Source organism: Syngnathus leptorhynchus, chromosome 1 (assembly GCF_054491065.1).
Source record: "Syngnathus leptorhynchus isolate UIUO chromosome 1, UIUO_Slep, whole genome shotgun sequence".
In the NCBI taxonomy this organism is placed as follows: Eukaryota; Metazoa; Chordata; class Actinopteri; order Syngnathiformes; family Syngnathidae; genus Syngnathus; species Syngnathus leptorhynchus.
The window spans coordinates 12,640,985-12,664,862 of record NC_141195.1 but is presented as its reverse complement, the minus strand read 5'-3'; the positions used below and the strand labels follow the sequence as shown (position 1 = coordinate 12,664,862).

Genomic DNA, 23,878 nt, shown 5'->3' with positions numbered 1-23,878 from the left:
AGAGAGGATGGGGCTTACTGAGAGAACGGAGTGAGAATTAAAATCTGAAAAACATTGGGATATGGACTATGTAGTCATCGACGGCCATGAATAGATTCTCATTGTCTGTCAATTTTATGGGATTTCTTTTTCATGAAAGTATGACTTAAGACAAAAATATTTGCCAGTTCAAACATAGAAGAAAACATGTCAATTTAACACTTGTAACACCATGACCCCGCAAAGTAAGAGTACAATCACACATCACCCAGGAAAATATTAAGAAAATTGCTTGGGGAACACTTTTGCCACATTGGAGAAAAAAAAATAGTCATTCTTCAACAAACATTTCATGGGACATTGTAAATGTTTGTTAAAGGGTAAAAGAAATATGGAAAGTACAAAAGACGGAAACTGAGTGTCTAGGTCAGTCTGCTCGGTCATCATGGAAAGGATGGGAGGAAGTTGATCTTAAAAGTCAGGTCGAGACCTTTTATGTGCAGAATATTGTGATGATGACGCCGCAAAGAGAAAAAGCCCACTTTGAAACTGTGCAGCATAAATCAGACTTTCAAAAGCCACAACAGTTAACAAATGCTAGCGAATGCGGCACTAGAATAATAAAAAAATATGTCAATATTTTAGCAGCTACGTAAGTACAGAGACAAGTGTCAGCGACATTATTTTCCCAGATGTCTGCAAGCTTTTCGAGCACATCCAGTTGATTCTGTTATGTAAGTTGTTTTAAGACACCCACCTAAATGGTTTTCATTTTCTTTCTGACCAATTACAGGATTACACCACTTAAATCAATAATTTTATTAACTCAGTGACAACTGCCAATTTTATCTGTGTACAAAATTTGTTGTCCATAAAACCACAATTCAGTCAAATGATGCAAAACTGAATGCAACACTGAATGCAAAACAAGAATACAATGCAAACTATATTTAAAAGGGTAAAAACACGATTGAAGGTAATTCCGTTCTACAAGTGATCTTCAAGGTTTCCCTGAAGAAGACAAAAGGGACTAAAGTTGCAGTCAAAATTATTCAGCCCTTATTATGCACATTTGCAAAATGTACACAATTTCTATAAAAAGTGGAGGCATGCATTTTTAAATGTGTCGTTTGGTTGGATCATTTTCAATGACTGATGAGTTTTTGAAGAGGTTATTTGATTTCAGGTGCACAACTGAATAGAATGGTTGGTATTATAGTTACATGCAGATGTAGAAAGACTCCAAGCTCAAGTTCTTATTGTTGGTTGTTTTTGTCTGCAAGCCTCTTCTTGAGCTCAGAATTCTCCTTTTGTAGCATTTTGTTCTGAAAATGACAAAAACAGTGAGAATGCAGTGAACATATTGTCTCATCAATATGCAGCAGGGCTGCTAACCTTGTGCCTGAGGGCCTCCACAATCAGGTCTCGACTGCCTCGGACACTTTCTTCTTTTTTCGTGGCTCGGAAGACATCGCCGATGGCGGAGACCAGCACGTATGCCTGGGAACAGGTTTTGGAAGTTGGGGTCCACCGATAGGCCACCATCCAGTTGTGCGAATGTACGCATGCTCACCAAAGTCTCGCTCTTGAACAAGTAGCAGTGGTACATGTCCACTGCAGGGTGCTTGGCCACAAAGCCAAACACTTTGGGCGACGAGGGCAAGACCCCGCAGAAGGAAATAGTGGGGAGAGGGCAGGTGTACAGCAGAAACTGACAGGCGGACAAAGTCACGTCACGTGTTTGGATGCTATAAGTTCTACATAGGTTCCGGGTTGGAGCACACCTTGGTTTTGTTTTCCAACATGTCAATCCCACTCAGAGACACGAAGAGATGGACTTTGCTCTTCTTGGCAGCCTTGTCTGAGGAGTATGGGTCAGGCGTCTTAGGGATGACAAGGAAGAGCTTTACAAGTCAATTACCACATGATGTACATCTTCAAATCATTACACGGGAGAAAAAGTATGGCACACGGGCCACATACAGTACAGGCACTTTCAATTTGATTCTAGGAATCAAACATATACCTTGTTTAGAACAGGGGTAACAAACTTCATGCAGATACATTTCCGTAATACCTTGAGGTTCTGAGCTGCTTCCTCCAGGATATTAAGTCCATTAGGGCGTACCACCTCCACTCGCCCAAGAAACTAGGTACAGTATGCCAAAGTTTGAGTGCACCGAGATCGCACATACGGAATTCTTTTAAGTGCCAAACTGTCGCAGTCAACAATCAATAGTGAATAGTTACCTTCACTGTAAAAGAGATCTCATTGTCATCCTCTATGTCACTCATCCTTCCCGGTAGCAGATTAAGCCAGGTGGGCAACTACTGTTCATATTTATATACAGTATACACACACATTTGAAAGCACAAACAAAAGGTCAACGCAATCATCAATAATGGCAACACAAAGTATCTTGAGCTTACCGTTTTGGCAGTAGACAATACAGGACTTCCTTGAGTGGACGGGAGTAAAGTCTGCTGGAGTTAATGAACAACTTAAGTCTTTCTTATTGGATGTTATCAGATGTTCATCATGACCACTGGCAAGTGACAACTACAAGTGATTTTGAATTGGAAATGCATTTAGAGACACACACACACAACAAAATTTCCATATGACCTGGATTTATTAGTATGCTTACAGTAAGAGCCACTTTGTGATTCTTTCTCAATACAGGCTGAATATTCAATAGTGACATGATGAAACTGGGAAAAGGCAATATGAGGGGATTTCAGAGCCTAAAATAAACAGTTGACAGAGCACAAATTCAAGATACAACTGGCGATGGTTGAGCCAGTTTTAGCATATATGTTAACCTTTGTAGGATTTTTTTTTTTTTTTTTTTTTTTTAAAACAGGTTTGGTCTTAAATGAGCAGCTCAAGACAAATTTAGTTCCATGCTACAGCCTCGAGCGCTACAAAGTTATCACAAACAAACCAAGCCAGAAATGACAGTGATCCTGTTTGTTTAAGGCTCGGATTGCGTGAGAGTCATTTGTCTGTGACAGCTGAAAAATGCACAGGAACTATCCCATTGTCAATTGTGGTACATGCTGGTAGGACAGAGCCACTCAAAGCATTGGTGATAACCAACATTTATCAATAAATAGTGCCAACTATATTTGTTTTCTTCTCTCTCCAAAACAATTTGGTGGTACAATGAAAGGCTCAATTCCAGAATATTTATTATTTGTGCATCTAAGAGTTGTTGACCGACATCGTCTCCATGGCGTCGGGGAGGTTCTGGTCTCCTGCCTGCTTATTCTTCTGTTTCTTAGCCTTTTTGGACATCTCCTGGTCGATGGGTGCAGGCTTGACAAACTTGATGATTTCGTTCATACCTTGATTGATAAACAGCAGAGACAAGTGGACAAATCTGGTATTACAAACTAGAACAGTTGGTCAATTAATGTACACTGCACACCCACAGTTTGTCGGAGACAGAAGATGGACGACTGCTGCAAATGACAAAAATCCCAGAGTACAGTGGAAAGTCCTGAGGTAAACTTTCACTGGCCCATTTACCTTTAACATTTCTATGTTAACTATAACTCCCCGATGAGTGCGTATTCTCAGTTGAATTGTTTAATGGAATTTAAAACGATCAAGAAGCACCATGCAAACATTTTCTGTCAGATGCAGAAGGTCTAACCTATGTGAAATGGTTGCTTGTTCTCAAACGGTTTTAGCCACGCCCATGCAAGCCGGCAACTTTGCCTAGCCCAAGTCTACCGGCTTAACTGGATTCAGCTGGTAAATCTGCCAAAAGTGCCGTCACTGAAGCATATTTTCCAATTAGACAGGCTTTGGCTTCAACAAATAACTCATTTCAACACCACCCAAAGCCATCACTGTACATTACAATGGACTTTGGGTGGCCATGATACAAGATGTGACTGAAAAATGCATGCGAGACTGGTCAAGTCTTGTAGTTCAAATTCAGCGTAACGAATAGCAAGTCAAACTCAAGTCGAGTCTTTCAAAAGATTTTTACCAAGTCCTGTAACTAAAGTCTGATGTGGATCTGCATATGGGTTCAACCAAATTTGAGGGTGGTGTTCATGGTCTGAATATACAAGAACATTTACAGCTTGGCAGCGACTAGCTGGTAACCAGCTAGGATGTCCTCGGCCTACTGCCCGATGACTGCTGGGATAGGCTCCAGCACGCCCGCGACCCCCGTGGGGATAAGCGGTACAAAAGATGGATGGATGGATTTACAGCTTGGTAACTGCTTACCAGGAGGCATGAATTCCCTGAGCTTCTCTGGAACAATGATGCCCTCCTCTGTTTGGTAATTCTCCAGGATGGCGCACATCACACGTGTGGTGGCACACATGGTGGCGTTAAGCATGTGAACAAACTCTGCCTGAACAGGGGGGGGAAAAAACAGTCTTCACCACACTGATTCACTTACTGGTGCAGTTATTGTTTTCCAAAGTTTACAAATGTCTTGTTCTGATGAAACAAAGAATTTTTTTTTGATGAATGAATACATGAAATGAATTAATAATTACTGTCTAGAGGCTGACATTTGGATTTGGACAATTCTAAAGGAAAACATTGGCTGTAAACGATTCCTCAATTATTAAAGTGGTTATCGATTACTTTGAATTACTTTGAATTGTTGAATAATTGATTAATTTTGGAAAGACATCCAGGTTTTTCCAAAAATTGTTTCCTTGAACAACCAAATTACCGTGAATGGCAAAAAGTAAAAACCCTAACACATAGGATTAAAGTTGATATTTTCTAGTCACACACAAACAGAAAGCGTTTCGAGGGAAAACAAGTTAGACCTGAAATCGCACCCACATCTGATGGTCGCTAACACTCATTCATTCATTCATTTTCTGAACCGCTTTTGATGACCAAAAATCAATTGAGCAACATAATGTCTAAACTGCTGCACTTCTCCCACCTTGTCCATCATCTTTTTGGTCTGTCCGTAGCGGATACGCAAGCGTCTGGCCTGGTAGTCTGTGCAATTGGAACAGGAGACCAGCTCTCTGAAAGCCCCGGAACCCGGGAACCAGGCCTCCAGATCCAGCTTCTTACTCGCAGCGTGATTGAGTGCACCTGAGGATAAATGAGATCGAGTTACCCCGAACCAAAATCCAAGTGTAGTGGTTTTTCAGCGGCAGGATCAAATTAACGGCATTTTGAATTAATATTAATGGAGAATACTAATTTGATGTACAGGTATTGTGTTACAAGCTTTGTTAACAAACAAAACTCAGAAGAATACAGTACTTAAATATATAATTTGGGGAAATCAAATGTAATACCTTTTAAGGCTCTGCAGACAAACTAGATGTTAATAGATGGCCTTTACTGTAAAACACATTCTATTGTCTGTTTTAAAACAACAGATATGGAGGAAATTTGACATACCAGAGACGATGTTGACAATGCGGTAAGGAATACGGAGAGACTGATAAAAGTGTTCCGCGGTCCCGATCATTTCGTCAAACATCTCCCACGATTTTCCATCGTGCGGCGATGCGTAGACAAACTGCTCAATCTAAGCAGAGAGTGACAAAAAATTGACATTTCCCTGCCACTTATCGGGTCATAACCACTTTGGTCCGACAAGGCTGACCTTCTCAAACTGATGCACCCTGAAGATTCCACGCGTGTCTCGACCGTGGGAGCCCACTTCCTGTCTGAAGCAGGTGGAGAAGCCGCCGTAGCGTATGGGCAGATCCTCGGGCTTCAGCCACTCTTCCCTCAAGAAAGCTGCGATGGGCTGCTCAGAAGTGGCGATGAGGTACTTCTCGTCGATAGAGTTGTCATCTGCTCGTTCGCTCCCTTTACCGATGACCTACATAGAAATACAGGGGACAAATGAGTAAAACTTGTAAATTATTGAGCTGCTGCATTAATGACACAGAAACATAATTACACTGGTGACTGATAGGAATTAGCAACAAAATGGGAACTTGCCTGGAAGGGGAATGTTAGTAAATCCCTTCAATTATTCCAGTTAATACTTGAAAAGCAGCAACACCCTCTTTGTTGACACACTTGTTTCCCATTGTTTTATTTTCAACAAATTAGTCACACTCAAAATAACATACATGTCACTGTTTCATTTACACGATGCAATTCTATATCAACAGTGGCTAATGCTGATGGGTTCAATCTGGTTTTATGAATTAAGGTGGCGAATTAGAGAACACAGGCCTACTTCTGCTTGTTTTTTATTCATAGTGCGCATGAGATGTGGTGGTGATTATGGGAAATTGGTGCCAAAACAAAACAAAACAAACTACAAAATGCTATTTCAGACTTTCAGATTGATTTGATTTCTTTGCTTTGTGAAAATGGGTCAAATGTGTTTCAGAAACCCGTTTCAAGTATGACATCTTTTGGTATCATTTACCTTATAAAGCTCTTCATCAAATTGGCTGAGCTGGGCAACTTCCTGCATGACCTCTTTCCTCATAAAGAAGGGCGTGTAAAGCATGGTGTAGTTCTTGCTATGCAAGAGCCTCATGGCGTAAGTGATTAGAGCCTGTTCAAGGAACACCAGCGGGCCCTGAACACAGCAAGAGAGTGAAGCAGTAAGAAAGGCAAAAAACAGGAGAGTCCAGGAGCATGCTTAATCAGTTCACCTTCAAGAAGTAGCCTCTACTCCCAGCCACGACGGCTCCCTTCTCCCCCTCAAAGCCGTCTATCATGACCACCAGGTCAACGTGGGAGTACTTCTTCTGGACACTGCAGTCACCCCATGTCCGCTCCACCTTGTTGTCTGCATCCTGCAAAGACAGGAGATTTGTAAACGATGGGCAAAAAAAAAGTGTGATTGACTTCACTACACGAGTTGGTCAGATTTTAGGAGTGACTCACACAAATGATTGAAAGGCTGGATTTTCGACCTCACTAATTGTCACAATTATTAAAGTCTAACTCAAAAGTGAAGGCACCTTTAAGGAGTTGCAAGCAAATGATTCATTAACCCGATTGACATGACATTAGAAGCATTAATTTTTTTGCGTAACGTCAATCTCGTGCACTTCACTGTCACCAAGACCAGGGATGTGATAACAGCATGTGGCTTCTAAAGCCATCTCCCTGTTGCAGTTCATATAAGCCAACTCAAAACAATTCCGCCATACTATTGACTACATAGAAAAGCGTCTTCATCCCCTGTCGTATTACGTCTGGGCAGTAATTTCGAGTGAAAATTCTTTCATCAGATTCAAAACCCACCTCATCGTTGCTGATGGGTACAGACGGATGCAGAAGATTGCCAATCTCCCTCAGGTATGAAAAGCGTTCCGCCTCCAGCTTCAACCGTTCGCTATCAGTTTTTACCATGGCCTCATCCACCAACACACGCACCTTCTTGATTTGGGTCACTGTTAAGGTCTGCACAGAGTGAGGGAGGGAGAAAACAATATTTAAAGGTTAAGTATTCACAAAAGCTGTTGAAGGGAACAAGTTATGGAAACTTGACTTTTTAATGGCAAAAAAGTTGGTTCTCTGGAGTACCTCACCAATCATTAAGTGTAAAATTAAAAAAGTCTACAATGATCTATTTCCAAAAAATGCTGTTTTTAATTTCTCTGGCTTATGACATGACTGAGTGTTTGGTTTTCAGCCTTTATGTGGCAACTTGTTCTGCCGTTGGACTATGGAGTGGCATTATCATGTCAAAGCCAAAAAAGGTAAACACAGTTGTAGTGTTAGCATTAACTCAATGTGTCCACTTCATGTGCCACATGCATTGATCCACTAACCTATTGAACAAATAGTTTGGCATCTTGTTAAATAATTTGGCAGCAGGTGATAAAAGACTGCATAGCCACTTTCATTGTTGCAAGCTCATAGTGCCAGTTTGCTTCCGGTTGGAAAAATATGTATTTGCCATTGGCATAGCTGCACAGGACGAGCAGTGTGACATAACGGAAAATTTTCAAAAAGGTGGTAAAAGTAGACGTTACATGTACTGTAAATATTTATGGATTTTGGTGGATGACAGTCAGAAAACTTGTATAAAGACATCTTTTTAGTGCTTTCATATAACTAAACTCATCACATATCACATACCGAGAGTGTATCTGCTGTGAGCGCCTCCAGATTCTGTGCCGCCTCTGGAATAGACTCATCCTCGCCAACCGGTTCTTTCCTCTTTAACAACATGATGGGTCAAAAGGTCAAATTTAGATTAAAAAAAAAAAGTATTCTACACTCCTTTTTTTTAAAAAGTCAAGTCTGTACCTTCATCTTCTCCCCAATACTCTTGCTGCAAAGGTTTTTTGCTTTGTTGAGGTTGTCTGCAGTGAAGCGGCCTGTTTCAGATGGGGAAGACATTGAGAGATGAATCATGGGAATATGTTTCTCATAAGCAGCTGTTATGCCACCACGCTGACAGACAATTTTGCACAATCATATTATAGTGTAGCATGCACAAGCAATCGATGTAACAAACAACACTGCCTGTCTGCAGTGTGGGTCACAATGACAAGCCTGGAGGAGTCAGCCAGCTGGGCGAGGTTGTCAAACTGCAAACAGGGATTGCGTCAGATTGCACGATGCTAGCAAGCGAAACTAAGTCAATTCAACCTTAACCATGCCAAAAGAGTCGCCTTTTGTTGAAACTTCCGTTGTGCCTGTGTGTAGATTGCGCTTTTTTGGTTTTCACAGTGAAGCGAAATATAATGCCTTTTGGTTTACTTTGTCTACGGGGTGATGCTAACATTAGCACCACAGCGAGGTAGCATATGCAACCTCACACATCACATTAAACCCTGTGGGAAAATGCTTACTGTCACGACTAAAGTAGAGAGAGACATTTGACTATTAAAATGAAAACAACATGGTAAATTCGGGAGGAATGAAACCCGCTCACTGTCACGATTGTAATTGTAAATCGCGTAAGGCACTGCCACCTGCACTGCAGTCTAAAGTTAAAGCCAACGTAGCGCTGGTTAGCGCGGACACAAACTACATATGGATTAAACACAGTATTTTAATAGTTTCACTGTGCATTGCAATGCCGAACAGTGCCAATGTCCTGACATTATCGGTACATTTCACTTATTGGACGATCGACACATAAAAGACATACAGAACTGGCAATATTAAAATCATTCAAATCTTTGTGGGGTTGTGCTGACGTTAGCAACTGGCTCGAGCGATTGAATGAGTCGGGCGGCATCTTACACTTTCTCCATTCTGTGTCTGCGGCGACCAGCTTATCGACAAGCGTAACATCTTTAAAGCGTTTCCTTTGGACCTCACGGACGAGTTCAGGATCGCCGCCTTTGTCGGTCCGAAACAGGTCCAAGTCGAGAACCATCTTCCCACGTTGTCTGACACTGAAGAGAAAGCCAAAAGGAGCTCCAGTGCTTGTCACGCCTCTTCTGTGTTGCCAGATTCTGTTGCTGAAAAGACAAAAATGTACTATTTCACATTCAACTAGCATTTATTTGCTTCGAATTGAAACTTGGTCACTTAAAAAAACGTTACCATCTAAGAAAACTCTTGTGATTTTTTTATTTATTTTATGGGGTAGTTTTTATTGATTAGTTAATACATTTTGCATCAAAAACTACTTATGGGAAGTGTTCCACACATTTCTGGCAACCCACAATATCGCATAAAATAGGACAATTGCGAAATTAAATCCTTCAATCAATTGAAGAATTAATATTTGGACCATTCAAACGACTGAGGCTTTTCAAATAAGATGTATTTTTTAAAATAACATGTTTTATTACATAATATTTTTCTGGATTGTTTCATGGTGCTTTGATTACATGCACAGGGCACAGGGGCATAGTTGCATGCCTTAGGCATCTTGAGATCATTCCTTTATGCCACACAAAATTTGAATGAAACTCAAAACTCGACATCATCATGTTGTGATTGTCACGATACATTGAATGAGCACGAGGGACATGTCTTACTTTATTAGATATTTTGTTGAAAAGCAATAAATAAATGATATAGTATACAAAATATGATACAAATGCATGATACAAAATACGTCATTTTAATACATAATAAATATTGTCTCCTCTACATACATTCCACACATGAGGATCTTATTGAGCTACATCAAAAGCACAAAATGCATAGTGCACAGTCTCAAGAGAAACCATTTTTGAGGCATTATATGCTACACAAGGACTATCGTGCAATAGCAAAAACGAGTCTGTATGAATTGTTCCTAATAACCACTAAACAATAGTACCATTTCAATTTTGGAAACACATGGGTTACAATCAAACAAGTCAAAGTTCAAACAGGTACTCAATGTCCACAAACATGACTTGTACTCACAACTTGAAAAAACACAATTCACACAATCATACTCATATTTTGAGGTAAATCAATTATTATTCTTCCATTAAGTACAACGTTGATAGCTTATTCATAGACATAAATTATCACAACATAGTTCCATTAGCTTCTTTTAATTTTTTAAATATGATAGCGAATGTTATGTTTTTGATTAGGGTTGATTATGTTTGGGTGCACATACCTAACTACAATTTACAGCATATCTATACATTTTGTGAGGCCAAAGTGAATCACTGAGATAAAGGCATACTGTCCATGGGAAATATCAGCTACAACAGTTTAACCTCTTACATCCTCATCTTAGCCTGCTATGAGAGGTTTGGGGCTGTCAATTACTTCGGCCAATCTATTCCAGGTCATTAACTTCAGCCGGTACGAAGTGGACTAGATGTTTTTGTTTTTTTATCAGTTTTTGTGTTTTTTCTATACAGTTGGTGTGAAAATGTTGACTGGACCTTGAGTCTACCAAGAAAGATAATATAAATTAGAATATTAGCAGAGAGAGGGAAAAAGCATTCTCTTATTCATTTCGCCTTTGCCTTTGCATTTGCATTTCCTTCTCTGCCTTTCTCCTAATGGTCAAATCTCTTTCTCTTCCTTCATTGCTTTCTCTGAGTCTCTGATGGCTTCTTGCAAAGCCTGTCCAGCATGTGACATGGTAAAGTCTTCCTCCGAAATATTGTTTATCTTAACATAGCGGCCCGGAGTGTGAAGGCGAACTTGGTGGAGTTGGGAGAAAAGCAGCATCAAGTCAGTGGTCAGCCTGTAGCGGGACACCAGGCCCAGCTCAGTGGGGATATCTGCCTCCTCTGAGTAATTAAAAATGGCTGCCATATACTTGGAGAGGTCTCTGCCGTCAGATTTTGCTCGACCCACTTCCGCTCCGATGAGGCTGACCATTACCTCAGAGTCCAAGAGACCGTGTTCTGAATGTCTGCTTTTGCGACAAAGACCCTTGGAACAAATAACCAAGACAAAGTCGCTCTCTTGGATCCGATTACAATACCACGCCATGCTTCCTTCTTTGGCAATCCCCAGAGAATCCCAAAGGTCCAGACACACCTTGAGAGAGAACAGATAACTAAAATTACATTCAGTAAAATTGGACAGACACTCATCTCCAATCCAGATTATAATCAAAACCTATTCATCTGATCTTGCTACATACCTAAAATATAGACCGATTATATCCAAATCTGTTCACAACTTAAAAAGTTATGGCCAATTATTATTCTGGATTTAGGACAGGAGGGAAATAACCGGCCAAAAGCAGAGGACTTTGCATAAACCCATATTTAATTCTGGCAGTATGGTAACAGTGAGAAAAAATTGTACCATCACAGGATTGAAATTAAAATGTCTTTTTAACAATATTTGTAACTTCTTTCTGTTGAACACAATCTATATTTCTCTATCCATACATTCTCAACACCGCTTAACCTGTTCAGGGTGGTGAGAAGTGCTGGAACCATCTGACATTGCCGAAAGGCAGACTACACCCTGAACTAGATTGCCGGGCAGCCGCAGGGCACACAGTATTGAGGCGAACAAGCGGCCACACCCACATGCGCTGAGCAGGAATGGAATCCACGCTGCTCAAACACGTGTCGAGCGAATGTACCTCTACACCACTAGTGACTGAATAAACATGTAATAAATCACTACTGAGAGTGCTAACAATTTGAAAACGTTTAAGATGCAAGGTTTTTATAATGATGTGTACGCTGTGAGGAAAAAGTCATTACACTGGTATGTAGGCCTATCCAACTAGTTGCTGCCCCACCATTTTCTTTATTATGAAAACACAGCCAGTGTTCCGACATCAAAACCAATCCACGTACTGTACGTATATCAACTAAAGTTTACCTCTTTCGCTGTTGCAGGGTTGAAACAAAAGGTGAAGTACACTACCTGAGTTGCCATGTGTTGCTGCATGAAGGCGCCAAACTTCATGACCACATTGACGTGGGCGGGGCCATCGTTACTGCTGTAGCATATCAGAAGACGAGGAGGGCTCCTCCGGGTGTCAGGCAGTATCATCACTTCCTCCTGGGCCTTTACTTCTTCTAGCTGCTTTATCAACTCTCCTTAAAACAACATAGCAAAATAATTAGATTTATACTCTTACAATGTCAGTTCAAGTGTTTTAACTTGTAGCTTTTTGCACCTTGTTTGATGTAAATCTTTTTCTTTTGTACGCAGGGCATACGCGTGAGAACAACCCACGCAATAATAAAAATGACCACTCCAGCAAAACCCACAGGAATGGCCAGAGTCCAGCTGGGACCTGTTGAGCCAACTTCTGAGGGCAGGAAAGTATGTGTTAGTTTCACAACACAAGACATTTTAACCTCAGCATTGGCGATATTGCACTCAATTCATTTTTTTCTGTCTGTGTTTCCAAAACTCGTTGAGATCATGTTGTGGGCCACAATAATTACGCAACATAAAATAAGCATTAACCATGTGAAGTTGCATCTCCATTTGAAGGCAATTTAATAATAAATTCACACCTTGTGGCTTGACTTGAAAGTTGAATAATTTCCTCATGGCATCCACTTCGTTTGCAGCTATCTGTTACATAAAGGTTATCAAGATAATTATTCACACTGAATACGTGGAACGTGTTCTCATGAGTATTTAAAATGACAGAAAACACAAGAGTATATACTATATATTGTATATATTGTATATTCCACCAGTCTCCACCTCAAAAACAAGTGCTTTAATGACTACAACATTATTCTAGATCGTGTGCATAGATCGGTTCATTTTACCTCACATGTGTAATTGGCTCCTTCTTTGAGGTCTCTGAGCGCAAAGCTGTGATGTGTTCGGTTTCTGGAATAATTCTGAAGAAATATAAAATAGATTAAATCACTAACTAACTAAATAAATATATAAATACAAACCGCAGCTATACAAGGTTACGTATGATGAGTTTTTGTTTACAGTATTTATCAATGGTGGAAAATAATACAAAAGGCTCTCAACACGTGTAAAATCTGACCGTTGTTAACTCTGTAACAGGTGCATGTTAAAACAAGGTCACTCACAGGTGTTATCTCTTTGTACGTGGTCTTGCCGTTTGCTGAGCAATACGAGAAGTAGCTTGTGATGCCCAAGTTAGGCGGCGCCAGGTTGAATGTGACGGTGATCACAGATCCTTTCTGCTGCACCTCAACGTTAGTTGGATACCAGTCTACAACCACAAGCAACAATTTTACAGAAATGTAAATCTGACAATGAAATAAATATGAGACATTAAAACAAAATACAGTGAAATTATTAACACTATCCATTTTGTTACGCTGCTGGTTGGTCTAATTTCAAAACAACATTCAAGATAAAGTTATGCTGCACAGTACTTAACTTTAGTATCTTTTACAATGTTGTTGTAAAATGTGAAAAATTGAAGATGGGTCTTTGTTTCCTCACCTGCTTTACACTGCTGGAATCCATTTTTCTCTGCACATGCTGTAAAATCGCAAAATATAGTCATTATTAATTGCTATATGTACAGGACTGTACAAAAGTCTTTGGCAATCACTTGCGTTGTTGTGCTCATGACTTTTTTTTATAAAGCAATAAGCTTGTTAAGGTTGACAACTGGGTGTGGGGCTCTAAATCCAAAAGGCTCTGATGTCATTATATATTTAATGAAAAAAGAAATTAATTGGAAAATGAATGCATCACTAAGCATATTTTACATTGCTCATTCATTTCCACTGTCCGCACAGTTCTGTGAATGATAACCTAAAATATTGAGTATTACCGTATAAGAGCAAGTGTGCGTGTGTGTCTTACAGCGTGTAGAGAAGATCTTGCTGCGATAGAAGCGCTCCCACCTCTCAGGCACCGGCACTGCCATCACAGTGATGGCATATTTGGACCCAAGGGGGAGGCCGGGAAAAGGATCTGACTTGTAGACCTGAAAGAGGACAAACACAGTCATGAGTAGTTTATTTTAACAGATTATGTACATGTTTGTATGTCTTTATGTAAGTAACGCTCAGATTCTCTCTGTTCTGCTCTCAAGGTTATTGCTGCAAACTGAGAAATAACGGCATACAGACACACAGACAGGCAAAATACAAAGGACTAAATACAAACTAGCTTTATTTCTACCAGGGAAGAGCGACAGAAGAAAACTTGGGCGCAATGGGGCCAAAAAAGTACCAGGCAACGAACCAAGCAACGAACAATACTTTGGAATTCCCCTTTAACCAGATGAAAAGTCTGGAATCAAAATTCGATAAAATGGAATCAAATCAGCAGAAAACCATGAACACTCGAAATGGAAAGGACACTCAATTGATTGGATTAGAAACCAAAATAGAGGAAACTGCATTTCTCAAAGCCGAGAATACCAGGAAAGAACAGTTGACAAAAAATTCTCACAGAGTGGAAGATATTGACCAACAATACAAAATGAGTGATCTGGGCTTAAGATCTCATTATCATTAATATTATCACAGTCAATTAAGTCATTTTTTTAGTGCTTTTGTCTATGCTCAAGATTTTTTTTTTCCCCCAGATTTTTTGGGCCAGGTTTATTTTTATTTTTATTACTTGCACATGTTACATTTATATTTCAGAGTCCGAGGCTCTTCCAATACAATATTTGTGATTTCATTAAAATATTCTTTTAAAACATTTGATACACTAAAGTAGCACCACCCACAAAGTTTATGTAACATAATTTTAACGGTTTCATCTTCAAAGCACGCAATTCCAAAGTTTGCAGCTAAACTAGATAAACCTGTTACTTGATCAACAACAACATGCTGTGCAATCAGCAAGTGAGAACTATTAACAGACCAAGAATGTAGAAAAACAACTTGATTGCTTTTGTTGGTTTCTCACGCAGCATGATAAATACCATTTCAGAGTGTGAAGCTGAGAGTGTGAGATTTCGCTGGAAAAGAAAGAGCTGACAGCCAGCACTGGAACCTGACAAGGGTTGCACGGTCACTTGGAAGCCTCGGAGGAAGGCAATACCTGCAGCAAAGGGGAAAATAAAAAAGTAAAATTGCATGCTCGTAGGAGACTATGAGACATCCGTACTTCTTAGGATTGTCTCATATTGTTAGCACATTTGAATTAAGTTGTTTTTTTCTTTTGTGCTACATTGGCTTAATTGAGTAATTTGAAGGTGAAGGTGAAGTAAGAACAAAGAAACAAACAAACAAACAAAAAACAATGATTTATTATTCACGCTTCATGTTATTTACAATAGAGTCAATCTAATTATCTAAAGAGATAAATGAACATGGATTAAAATACAACAAATATTATAGGTCTCTTGGTCGTAAAAAAGCGAAGCGGGCTGGATTAAAGAATAGAGTGGGCCCTCGTAGGTAGCTCTATTGACGATATTTTGCTCTTCATGGTTAGGAAGTCAATGATTTAAAGTCCAAACTACCCCTTGACACCGTGCCATGACCTCAAAAAAGAGGTTTGACCCATGTTGGGTACTCTCATACAGTTATAAAAACAAAAAACTGAAATGACTTGTGATTTCAAGACAAAATCCTTCATCAATTTGATATCCTGCATGCTGTTGTTATCGGTAGTAAAGCAGTGGATGTAACAGTTCCTAATTACGCTTTTCCAATCATTATTAAACTTCTGGTAAATTTATATAATGTTCCAAAGTGCAGTGTCTCACATATGAAGAAGCTCCTGCATGCTCATAAATTGACTTGTAATAAATCATGCCTGTGTCAAGCAGAAATATCTGCGGGTGGGTGAGGTTCAGACCTGTCAGACATGTCTGATGTGATGATTTATTATTTTTAAAGCATAATCTAAAGGACAGAGCTTTTAACATACCATGGAGGACAAGATTAGGCGTATGTGCATGTTTAAGTATTGGTCAACTCACCATATCGGCTCGGCTTCCAGGACACAATGATGGAATCGGAATCGGGATCCGGATCGGGTAGAAAATCAACACGCAAATCAGTGGGCGCGTCAACGTAGTGTTGACAGATGCCAGGGTCCTCTTCACCCAACAAAGTGAAACATGGCCAGGGAACGCAACCTATGGTGGCAAAGTGGGTATACAAAATGCTTAGACATTCACATTTGCAACATCGTAACAATCATTTTCACCCAAAGAGACAGCATTCCATCCCATTTAGCTTTACGTGATGCAAAAGAGTGGCGACAAATTCAAAAAGGCTCACTCACAGACCCATTTTCAGAAATACTGTCAGCAAAAATACAGATTTACATGTTTCTTTAAAAGCCACAAAATGGTTTACTTTTTTTTATTCTGCTGATGTTACACTGTATAACACTAGCGAGGAGTTTGGCATCTTAGTCATAGTGAATTGAATGGAAAATTTTTAATAAATTATGCAATAAAAATGGCAGTGGGTGTGCTCTGTAAGAACCGCCTACCGCCCAAAGACTGCTGGGATAGGATCCCGCGACCCTTGTGAGAATAAAGCGGCCAGATAATGAATGGATGGATAATCATAATAATACAATTAAATAAAACAGAAGTGACTCTTTTTTTTATTTACCACACAAAAAAATAACACAAATGTCACACGAAGAAAGAAAATAATTCTTTATGAAATGGTCATCCGCAAGGAAGATGAAAAACCCTGATGGGCTTATAAGGTGTCTCCCTCAGACTTCAAGAAAATTTTATAAAAATATATCAAATCAATCAATTAGCCTACTATAGATATACAGTTCATGAGTCTCAAATCTGTTGATGTCTGAGGTAATGTAAACAAAACGAGTCCCACTTACTTCCCAACTGATTTTTGGAGGTCAGGCCCAGTGCATTGTTCAGATCATCATTGCTTATTCTGCAGTATTCACACCCTGTTCCTCCCTGTAGGTGGCAGAAATGCAATTGATTCTTCGTGAACTTTTTTTTTTCTGTCATTGAGGTAAAATTGCATATTCCTGTCATAAACACTGACTCAAAAAACAAGGAAGCTATAAGCCAGCTGTTCCAACAACACATCTACAGATCAGCTCACCATTTAACTTCTATACATACTGATTTTACAAAACACACTTCATACGAGCTGCTAAAAACAAGTTCATAATAGTCTGGTGTCAGGCCTTCTTCTAAACCTTCTAAACTAGTATGGCTCTCAATTATTAGGTCACTAGAATGTTTTGAAGACTAAAAATATCCACTTGCATGCAAAATCATTACGTCATTTAATTCGCAGCCAGAGGTGCGGTTTCACGTGGCGTTGCAGTTCTCGAGACCGGTCTTAAGAACACTTTTTATTGGGTATCAGTCTCGCCTCGGAATCAAAGTCATTTAACTCATCATACACGTGATTTTTACAAATCTCCGATAGGAGTTCATCTTAGATTAAAAAACTTGTTGGTACAATCTAGCCATAGTCTTGGTCTTGTCTCAATTTTCTAGTCTCAATCATATCTTGGTCTCAAGTTGGTGTGGTCTTTACAACACTAATTTAACATTCTAAAGAGATTCAATCCATTTTAAGGGCTGACGTGTCCTAGAGATTTGGATACTATGCAGTACATGTAAACAATATCAGTACAATCACAAACAGCTTAAATGTAAAAAAAGAAAAGCTGGAGAAAGTTCCAAGTATTGCAAATGCATTCCCTGATAAATATCAGTATATTTTAAGGTTGTTGGGGTGTTCTCTTATGACCTCAGGGAAGTATCAGCACTTGTTTTTTTCACTAAAAGGGACATGTAATAGAATGTCCTGTACCATAAGGAGCGACCCATGTAAAATCGAACTTATACTTTTTGCATATTATTGAAACATTTTTAAAATAAACAATGAGAAATCAAAATATTCAACGCACTGTCCCGGTAAAGCACTCATTACATATGCTGAAGATGGAATCAGCATTAGAGTAATTTTTGATGATTTAATTTTGGCAAAATTCAACACAACAACCATACAATTAAGTCAACGGGACTTGCAGTGGTCTCACCTGGCGGATACACTTCAGGCTGCAGTCCTGAGGAGTGATCACTGTTGTCAAATTACCATGAGATTGGTCAAAGCGACAAGGTGCAAACGCATGGCAGAAAATCATTGCTGTCATCCAGATCTTCAGAGCCATCACAATGCACGACAACTACAAAGCAATGAGCGTCTTCTATTTGGCAAAGTCTACTCAAGAGCTCCTCAGTATGAGTTAGAATGGTTGCAGGAAGGAGAAATCAGTGCAGTGGGCGTGGTGTCTTGAGGCAGAAGGCGGTGCATGTTTGTGTGGTGTGATTTCATGAGCAATCGTACCACACAAACATCCACCCACAGCTCCAAAAAAACCCGTATTAAAAAAAATAAATAAAAGTCTTGTCAGAATTACAGGTTGAATTTAATCAGCAATATTTACATACGTGACTTTACATGGGATACAATGAATGTTTGAGATCACTTTGGGGTAATTAGGATTTAAGTCAGAGTGTTCAATTCTAAGAGGGCGCAGGAGAGATATACTATAATACAGAAGATGGTCACTGTAGCTTCACCGGATCTGGAAGAAACAAAACAGGGAATGGAGTGTTATGTTGGAAAGCCAACCAAACTGCCAATTGGCAGCAGCCAGACATGGGACTTGACCTCTGTTGCACATTCCCTAAGCGTGCCAAAACACCGAGAAACTCATGGGGGTGCCACATTTGTAGTCAATGCCCTCAGGGCGGGGCCAGCATGAAAAAACTGTCAGGAACGGCATTCTTTTCATGACATACCTCTTGACCTGATGTGTGCAATTTTCTTTTTAAACTGGCTGACCACTACGGCTGCTAAATTTGTTCCAGAATGAAGGTGCAAATTCCAAATGATACTCGAAAACCTGTGCAGGACAAAAAAGCTCACCGTATACTTGTCCCATTTCTTCTCAGGGTCGTACGGCTCCCAGCGGCTAGCGGGGAAGATGTGCTTGTTCTTCTCGTACCAGCTCCTCAGCACTACTTTACCTGCGTGAGACTTAAGGAGAAAGAGATGAATTAGAAACAAAGATAACGATTCCATTACACGCTGCTAACAATTGTACATACCTCATCTTTCTCGACAGTGGCGTCATTGACCAGACGGATATCATCATGGACATCAAAGCTGAAGAGTGGTCCTGTGTGCGTTAAAAACAAAACCCAAAGTTTTTTTTTTTAAATAAACACAAAATAACCCACACGTGAGTAGAGGAACAGGACTGTAAACAATGAATATATGGCATTTACTTTGGACTGGATTGAGTCTTCACCCACAGTAAATTCAAGTGATGTGGCGAGAAGACCAAAACTTACCAAAAAGGAAAGTTCAAGGTAAAAAGAAAATGTCTTATGCAACAACAGGTGAGTACAAATGGTTTTGTGATTTATATTTGTTAAGATGGTTTATAAATGACTATATTTTGCCAGTAAGTCAACAGGTGAGTACAAATGTTTTAGTGATTGATATTTGTTAAGATGGTTTATAAATGTCCAAATTTTGCCAACAGTGGCAAAATAACCAGAGTGTGGTTGTGGGCTGCCAGGTACCCATCACTGGATTACATGATACCTGGATCAATAACCATTTTTTTCCCTACCAGAGTTGGATGGATCTGAGGACAGCAATTATTTTTTTTTTCCTCATGCTGGCACTGCCAGCATTCCGGTTCCAAACACAGTTAGTTCTCTCCAGTTAACGTACCTGATTTGCCCCTGGCTTTTGTCACGATGAAGTCGTAAAAGCTGTGGTGCTAAAAGCAGCAGAGGTGGAATGTCAGGTTTTTAATTTTATTTTAATAAAGGTACTTATTGTGTAAACTAATGAAGGGTCACTCACATGCGGAATGATCAGATCCTCTTTAATATACATGAGCTGCTCAACTCCAGCAGACCTGCACAGAGAACAATGCTTTGCAATTAGCACATGTCAAGTTCTCCTGGATCCACCTGACATTCCTGGAAACTAGACCTGAATGAACTTATTTTTTTCAAGGTCTTCTGCTGTATTTAAAAGAAAAAAGAAACCAAGCAATAAATTAATTTGTATTACAATGAACAAGATGAGATTTATTTTACATAAATGTTTTGTTTTTATAGGTTAAGCTTATGCTGAAAGAAAAGCAAATGCAACAATAACGCAGAAAAAAACTGCAACATTAACATTTCACGTTTTATGAAACAATGATGTCAACATCTGGACAACAATTTTTAAGGACTAAATGCTTCCAGACACCACATCTTATTATTTTATTTATTATATATGTATAAATAAAGCACACCAAATGACCAAAATAAAATTGCAGCCTTCAAAAAATAATAATTCAGCCTTTGCAATTTGAAAATTGGAGACTACAACATTGCTACTTGAATTGGCCCTGCACATCTTAAATTAACCAAACCCAAAAATAGAGATCCATTAACTCACTAACAGTTACGCCCAATTCACACCGCATGCCAAACAAAACTATGACTAACTTCTAACTTCCTAATGGTAATTATAACCATGGTGTGTTGCTTCATCTACTCTTTATCACAGTTAGAATGGACTCGTATTAAGTCTATGGATATTTAATCACCTCATTGAGTTGGAGGAAAGTAAAATCTATACAGGACAAATCTGCAAATGTGGTTCTAAACAGACCTGAGCTCACTGAAGTCCTTCCTTAGGACTTCCAGGGCCCTCTGCAGAAAGTTCTGGATCGTGTTTCCTTTCTTCATCTGATGGCAAAAACAAAGAGCATGAAAAAGGAAACCTTTTGCAGATTTTTTTAACGCGGGCCATGCGCCACCACCTTGACTGTTTTGCGATGGCCAGATCCATCCCAGTAACTGAAGGTAATCTCAATCTCCTCACCTGAAAGCAACCATATTCAATGCATCAATGCGTGCTCATGCATGATGAAGACAAAACTGACAGTAAATTATCGCAAAACTCTAGGAGATAGTTTGGTGCTTTTTGACACTCACTCTTGATTTTTTCTTGCTTGAGCTCCCACTCCTGCCTCAGCTCCTCTCTGAGTCGATTCTCCTCCTCCTGAACACAAACATTCACAAACAAAAGGTTTCCTTTGAGGGAGCATTGTGAGGTTAAGGACTTTTAAGACATTTATTTATACAACATTTGAATAATATTGAATTATTTGTCCACGAATAACAAGCCAGCGCTTGCTCATCAATAGCATTTTTTTGGGGGTAATGGACAAGTGGTACAAAGGCGGATGAGCTGGAGCCGGCTTTGGGTGTCAGGCAAAGTACACCGTGGATTGGTCCCCAATACCACATCTGGGTGCAGCAGTACTGCATCTTTCCTGGGATTGTCAAATTGTTGTTTTGGAAATTTTATACGACTATAATAATAGCCTTCAGTCTAACCTCTTGATATGCACCCCCCCCCCCCACACACACAAAAAGGCGTCATGTTAAAACTTTTGACTTTCCACTCCACTCTTTTTTTTTTCCCTTTGTCTGTGGGCGGTGCGTGACAGACAATACATCGCTAGTGGTTCCACATTTTATTTGTCTGTGGGAAAAGAGGAGGCACCTCACCTGAGGTATTTTGTGAAAGTAAATGCAACTACACTCATTGACTAAATGCTGTCCTTTGAGGCGGAGCAACAAGAAACAAGGAAATCATTCCAAATGAACGAAACTATTAAACCACACCTCTCGGTCACGATCAGGAAGGAAACTTGTGTCCACGTCTGGATTTTTTCCTAGCTTCTTCTTCTTTGCGGGGACATCTGTAAGAGAAGAGACCTCGTTATATAGTACAAGTGAGAGTTGTTTATGACACAGGAAAAAAATAAATAAACGCTTCAGCCATGAAAACAAACAGACACTGTGTTTTTATTATGTATTCCCGTACAGTTATGAGTTACCTTTGAAAAAAAATGTAGATAGTAAGTACCATAATAATGAAGTAATGTGACATATACTTTTAATTGCCTTTAGAGTACTCCAATAGGAAATATATATTCCTTTGGTGAACAAGCACTCTTTGTGGGGTATATTTTCAAAACAGTGTTTGAAAAAAAAAGTTCAGACATAGTGGTAAAGTTTTTCCTCTCTTAATGATCTCATAACTTTTGAATTGAAGCGTATATGAAAAATTGGGTGTTTTCAATTGAATGAAATTGTCTGGGCAAGTCCAAACTTTTGAACCTTGATGTACGAGGTTTGATGGATGCAAACATTCGGTACCAGATTCACAGAACGGCAACACAATGATTGTAATGGCAGACAGCGTTCATACTTGAGCAACAGCTCTATTTTAGGAACCCTTAACCAAGAACTCACACTCTTGCTCCTCCTCCTCCTCCTCTTCTTCCTCCTCTTCCTTTTCATCCTCCTCCTCTTCATTGTCATCATCACCGTCATTTTCGGGATTAAATGATAAACTGGCAATTTTTCTTTTCTGTTCTTCTTTTCTCTTTTTTTCCTTCTGCTTCTCAAGCTTGCTGAAAAGTGATGAGGACAGCGTGATGAACAACTTGACAAACACCACAGAAAGAACAAATGGCTCTCGGATCATTGCTGCGTCATGAATTCACAACACAAGTTTATGAACTCACAGCTGGAGCTCCTTGGATTGCTCCTTCTTGGCCAGCTGCTTCTCACGCTCCTTCACAAGAGCCTCCTGCTTGGCTTTCATGTCATTCAATGTCACCAAACCTAATCAAATCAATAGAAATGAAAAACAGACTTCCTCCACCAGGATCATTTTTTAGAATGAATTTGCATGTAGAAGTATTAGAGAAGGCATGCGTGCAACTATGTCTTTACTTGTTAGATGGATTCTGAACAACGATTTGCATACCAACTGTGCTGGACTTCAACTCTGCCTCCACAGCGTCATAGTGAGCTGAGAACTTCTTGTCGATGTTGGACTTGACCATATTGTCCTGCAGGATGGATCACACAGAATGCAAAGTGGATAAGCATTGGTCCAGGTTAAAGCTTCCTCGTGCAGCTAATGCAAGCATTTCGGACAACAATAATGGTTGTTTTGTAAATGTAAGCGTTACAAACCTCTGCGATCCTCTGTTTCAGTTGTTCAAGTTGTTCTCTCTCCTTTTCTCGTTTTTTCATCAGCTGCATTGCTCTCCCGGCCTCGCTCGCGGCTCCTTTGTATTGAGCCATGTTGCTTTATTCTTTCTTAAATGTTATGTCAATACAAGTGAAGATTGCAAATAGCCGAAGCAAAAGATGCACAAATGCTGTATAAATAAAAACAAATAAATTTCCCTCCGCTATCTGAGACTCGATTTTCTCGGAGCACAACAATAATGGCGACCGCGCGATGCATGCTGGGTGAATGAGATGTTGCCTTCAGGTACTGCAAGAATTCTCGTAATTACGACGCTTAAACGCAGTAAACGTCAATATTTTTCGAAAACATGTTCACATACTAGTTAGTAGTCGAGTACGTATATAAAATCAATCTAAATAAATGTATTGTGTGAAGGCCTTTGCCTATGTTTATCATCATTATTATTATTATTATTATTATTATTATTATTATTATTATTATTATTATTATTATGATGATGATGATGACGATGATGATTTCCAGAAGTAAATCCATACATGCAAAGTCCACACATCAGGTCAAAAGC

At 39.5% G+C, this 23,878-nt stretch overlaps 4 protein-coding genes across 4 annotated transcripts; all 4 read right to left on the bottom strand.

Annotated features, from left to right (window-relative positions):
* Positions 1-1,041: 1,041 nt before the first annotated feature.
* On the bottom strand, positions 1,042-2,293 carry LOC147061991 (PTB domain-containing engulfment adapter protein 1). The gene is made up of 6 exons (XM_085922264.1): positions 2,230-2,293; positions 2,057-2,128; positions 1,764-1,862; positions 1,553-1,690; positions 1,375-1,479; positions 1,042-1,304 (listed from the first exon to the last, which is right to left on the bottom strand). Exons 1-6 carry the CDS (start codon positions 2,272-2,274, stop codon positions 1,236-1,238), a joined length of 528 nt encoding a protein of 175 aa, XP_085778390.1. The 5' UTR covers positions 2,275-2,293; the 3' UTR covers positions 1,042-1,235.
* A 300-nt stretch (positions 2,294-2,593) lies between these two features.
* sars1 (seryl-tRNA synthetase 1) lies at positions 2,594-9,336 on the bottom strand. Its single transcript, XM_085923688.1, has 11 exons — positions 9,158-9,336; positions 8,213-8,283; positions 8,042-8,122; positions 7,202-7,360; positions 6,604-6,747; positions 6,372-6,527; positions 5,589-5,810; positions 5,381-5,510; positions 4,908-5,065; positions 4,226-4,355; positions 2,594-3,327 (listed from the first exon to the last, which is right to left on the bottom strand). The coding sequence occupies exons 1-11, from the start codon at positions 9,291-9,293 to the stop codon at positions 3,185-3,187; spliced, it is 1,530 nt and encodes a 509-aa protein (XP_085779814.1). The 5' UTR covers positions 9,294-9,336; the 3' UTR covers positions 2,594-3,184.
* Positions 9,337-9,968: 632 nt separating this feature from the next.
* LOC147061989 (interleukin-17 receptor D) lies at positions 9,969-18,522 on the bottom strand. The gene is made up of 12 exons (XM_085920612.1): positions 18,257-18,522; positions 17,069-17,153; positions 16,188-16,346; positions 15,183-15,301; positions 14,108-14,231; positions 13,739-13,777; positions 13,357-13,502; positions 13,078-13,152; positions 12,814-12,874; positions 12,468-12,602; positions 12,212-12,387; positions 9,969-11,362 (listed from the first exon to the last, which is right to left on the bottom strand). The coding sequence occupies exons 1-12, from the start codon at positions 18,386-18,388 to the stop codon at positions 10,880-10,882; spliced, it is 1,734 nt and encodes a 577-aa protein (XP_085776738.1). The 5' UTR covers positions 18,389-18,522; the 3' UTR covers positions 9,969-10,879.
* Positions 18,523-18,639: 117 nt separating this feature from the next.
* Positions 18,640-23,576, bottom strand: fam50a (family with sequence similarity 50 member A). The gene is made up of 13 exons (XM_085920624.1): positions 23,292-23,576; positions 23,080-23,164; positions 22,835-22,934; positions 22,560-22,720; positions 21,927-22,003; positions 21,231-21,297; positions 21,056-21,117; positions 20,905-20,981; positions 20,101-20,155; positions 19,966-20,014; positions 19,332-19,402; positions 19,150-19,260; positions 18,640-18,805 (listed from the first exon to the last, which is right to left on the bottom strand). The coding sequence occupies exons 1-13, from the start codon at positions 23,400-23,402 to the stop codon at positions 18,797-18,799; spliced, it is 1,035 nt and encodes a 344-aa protein (XP_085776750.1). The 5' UTR covers positions 23,403-23,576; the 3' UTR covers positions 18,640-18,796.
* Positions 23,577-23,878: the final 302 nt, after the last annotated feature.

What these genes read in the sequence shown, in the direction of transcription:
- LOC147061991 (XM_085922264.1), bottom strand. Translation starts at nt 2,274, where the DNA reads ATGAGTGACATAGAGGATGACAATGAGATCTCTTTTACAGTGAAG. An exon ending in AAGCAGCTCAGAACCTCAAG is followed by an intron (nt 1,863 to 2,056) that starts GTATTACGGAAA and finishes GTCATCCCTAAG; the next exon opens with ACGCCTGACCCATACTCCTC. An exon ending in TGTTCAAGAGCGAGACTTTG is followed by an intron (nt 1,480 to 1,552) that starts GTGAGCATGCGT and finishes ACCTGTTCCCAG; the next exon opens with GCATACGTGCTGGTCTCCGC.
- sars1 (XM_085923688.1), bottom strand. Translation starts at nt 9,293, where the DNA reads ATGGTTCTCGACTTGGACCTGTTTCGGACCGACAAAGGCGGCGATCCT. An exon ending in GTAGAGGCTACTTCTTGAAG is followed by an intron (nt 6,528 to 6,603) that starts GTGAACTGATTA and finishes TGCTGTGTTCAG; the next exon opens with GGCCCGCTGGTGTTCCTTGA. An exon ending in CAGGGAATTCATGCCTCCTG is followed by an intron (nt 3,328 to 4,225) that starts GTAAGCAGTTAC and finishes TTATCAATCAAG; the next exon opens with GTATGAACGAAATCATCAAG.
- LOC147061989 (XM_085920612.1), bottom strand. Translation starts at nt 18,388, where the DNA reads ATGGCTCTGAAGATCTGGATGACAGCAATGATTTTCTGCCATGCGTTT. An exon ending in CTCCAAAAATCAGTTGGGAA is followed by an intron (nt 16,347 to 17,068) that starts GTAAGTGGGACT and finishes TTGCCACCATAG; the next exon opens with GTTGCGTTCCCTGGCCATGT. An exon ending in CTTTCAAGTCAAGCCACAAG is followed by an intron (nt 12,603 to 12,813) that starts GTGTGAATTTAT and finishes TCCTGCCCTCAG; the next exon opens with AAGTTGGCTCAACAGGTCCC.
- fam50a (XM_085920624.1), bottom strand. Translation starts at nt 23,402, where the DNA reads ATGGCTCAATACAAAGGAGCCGCGAGCGAGGCCGGGAGAGCAATGCAG. An exon ending in CAATCCAAGGAGCTCCAGCT is followed by an intron (nt 22,721 to 22,834) that starts GTGAGTTCATAA and finishes ATCACTTTTCAG; the next exon opens with CAAGCTTGAGAAGCAGAAGG. An exon ending in GCCATCGCAAAACAGTCAAG is followed by an intron (nt 20,982 to 21,055) that starts GTGGTGGCGCAT and finishes TTTTGCCATCAG; the next exon opens with ATGAAGAAAGGAAACACGAT.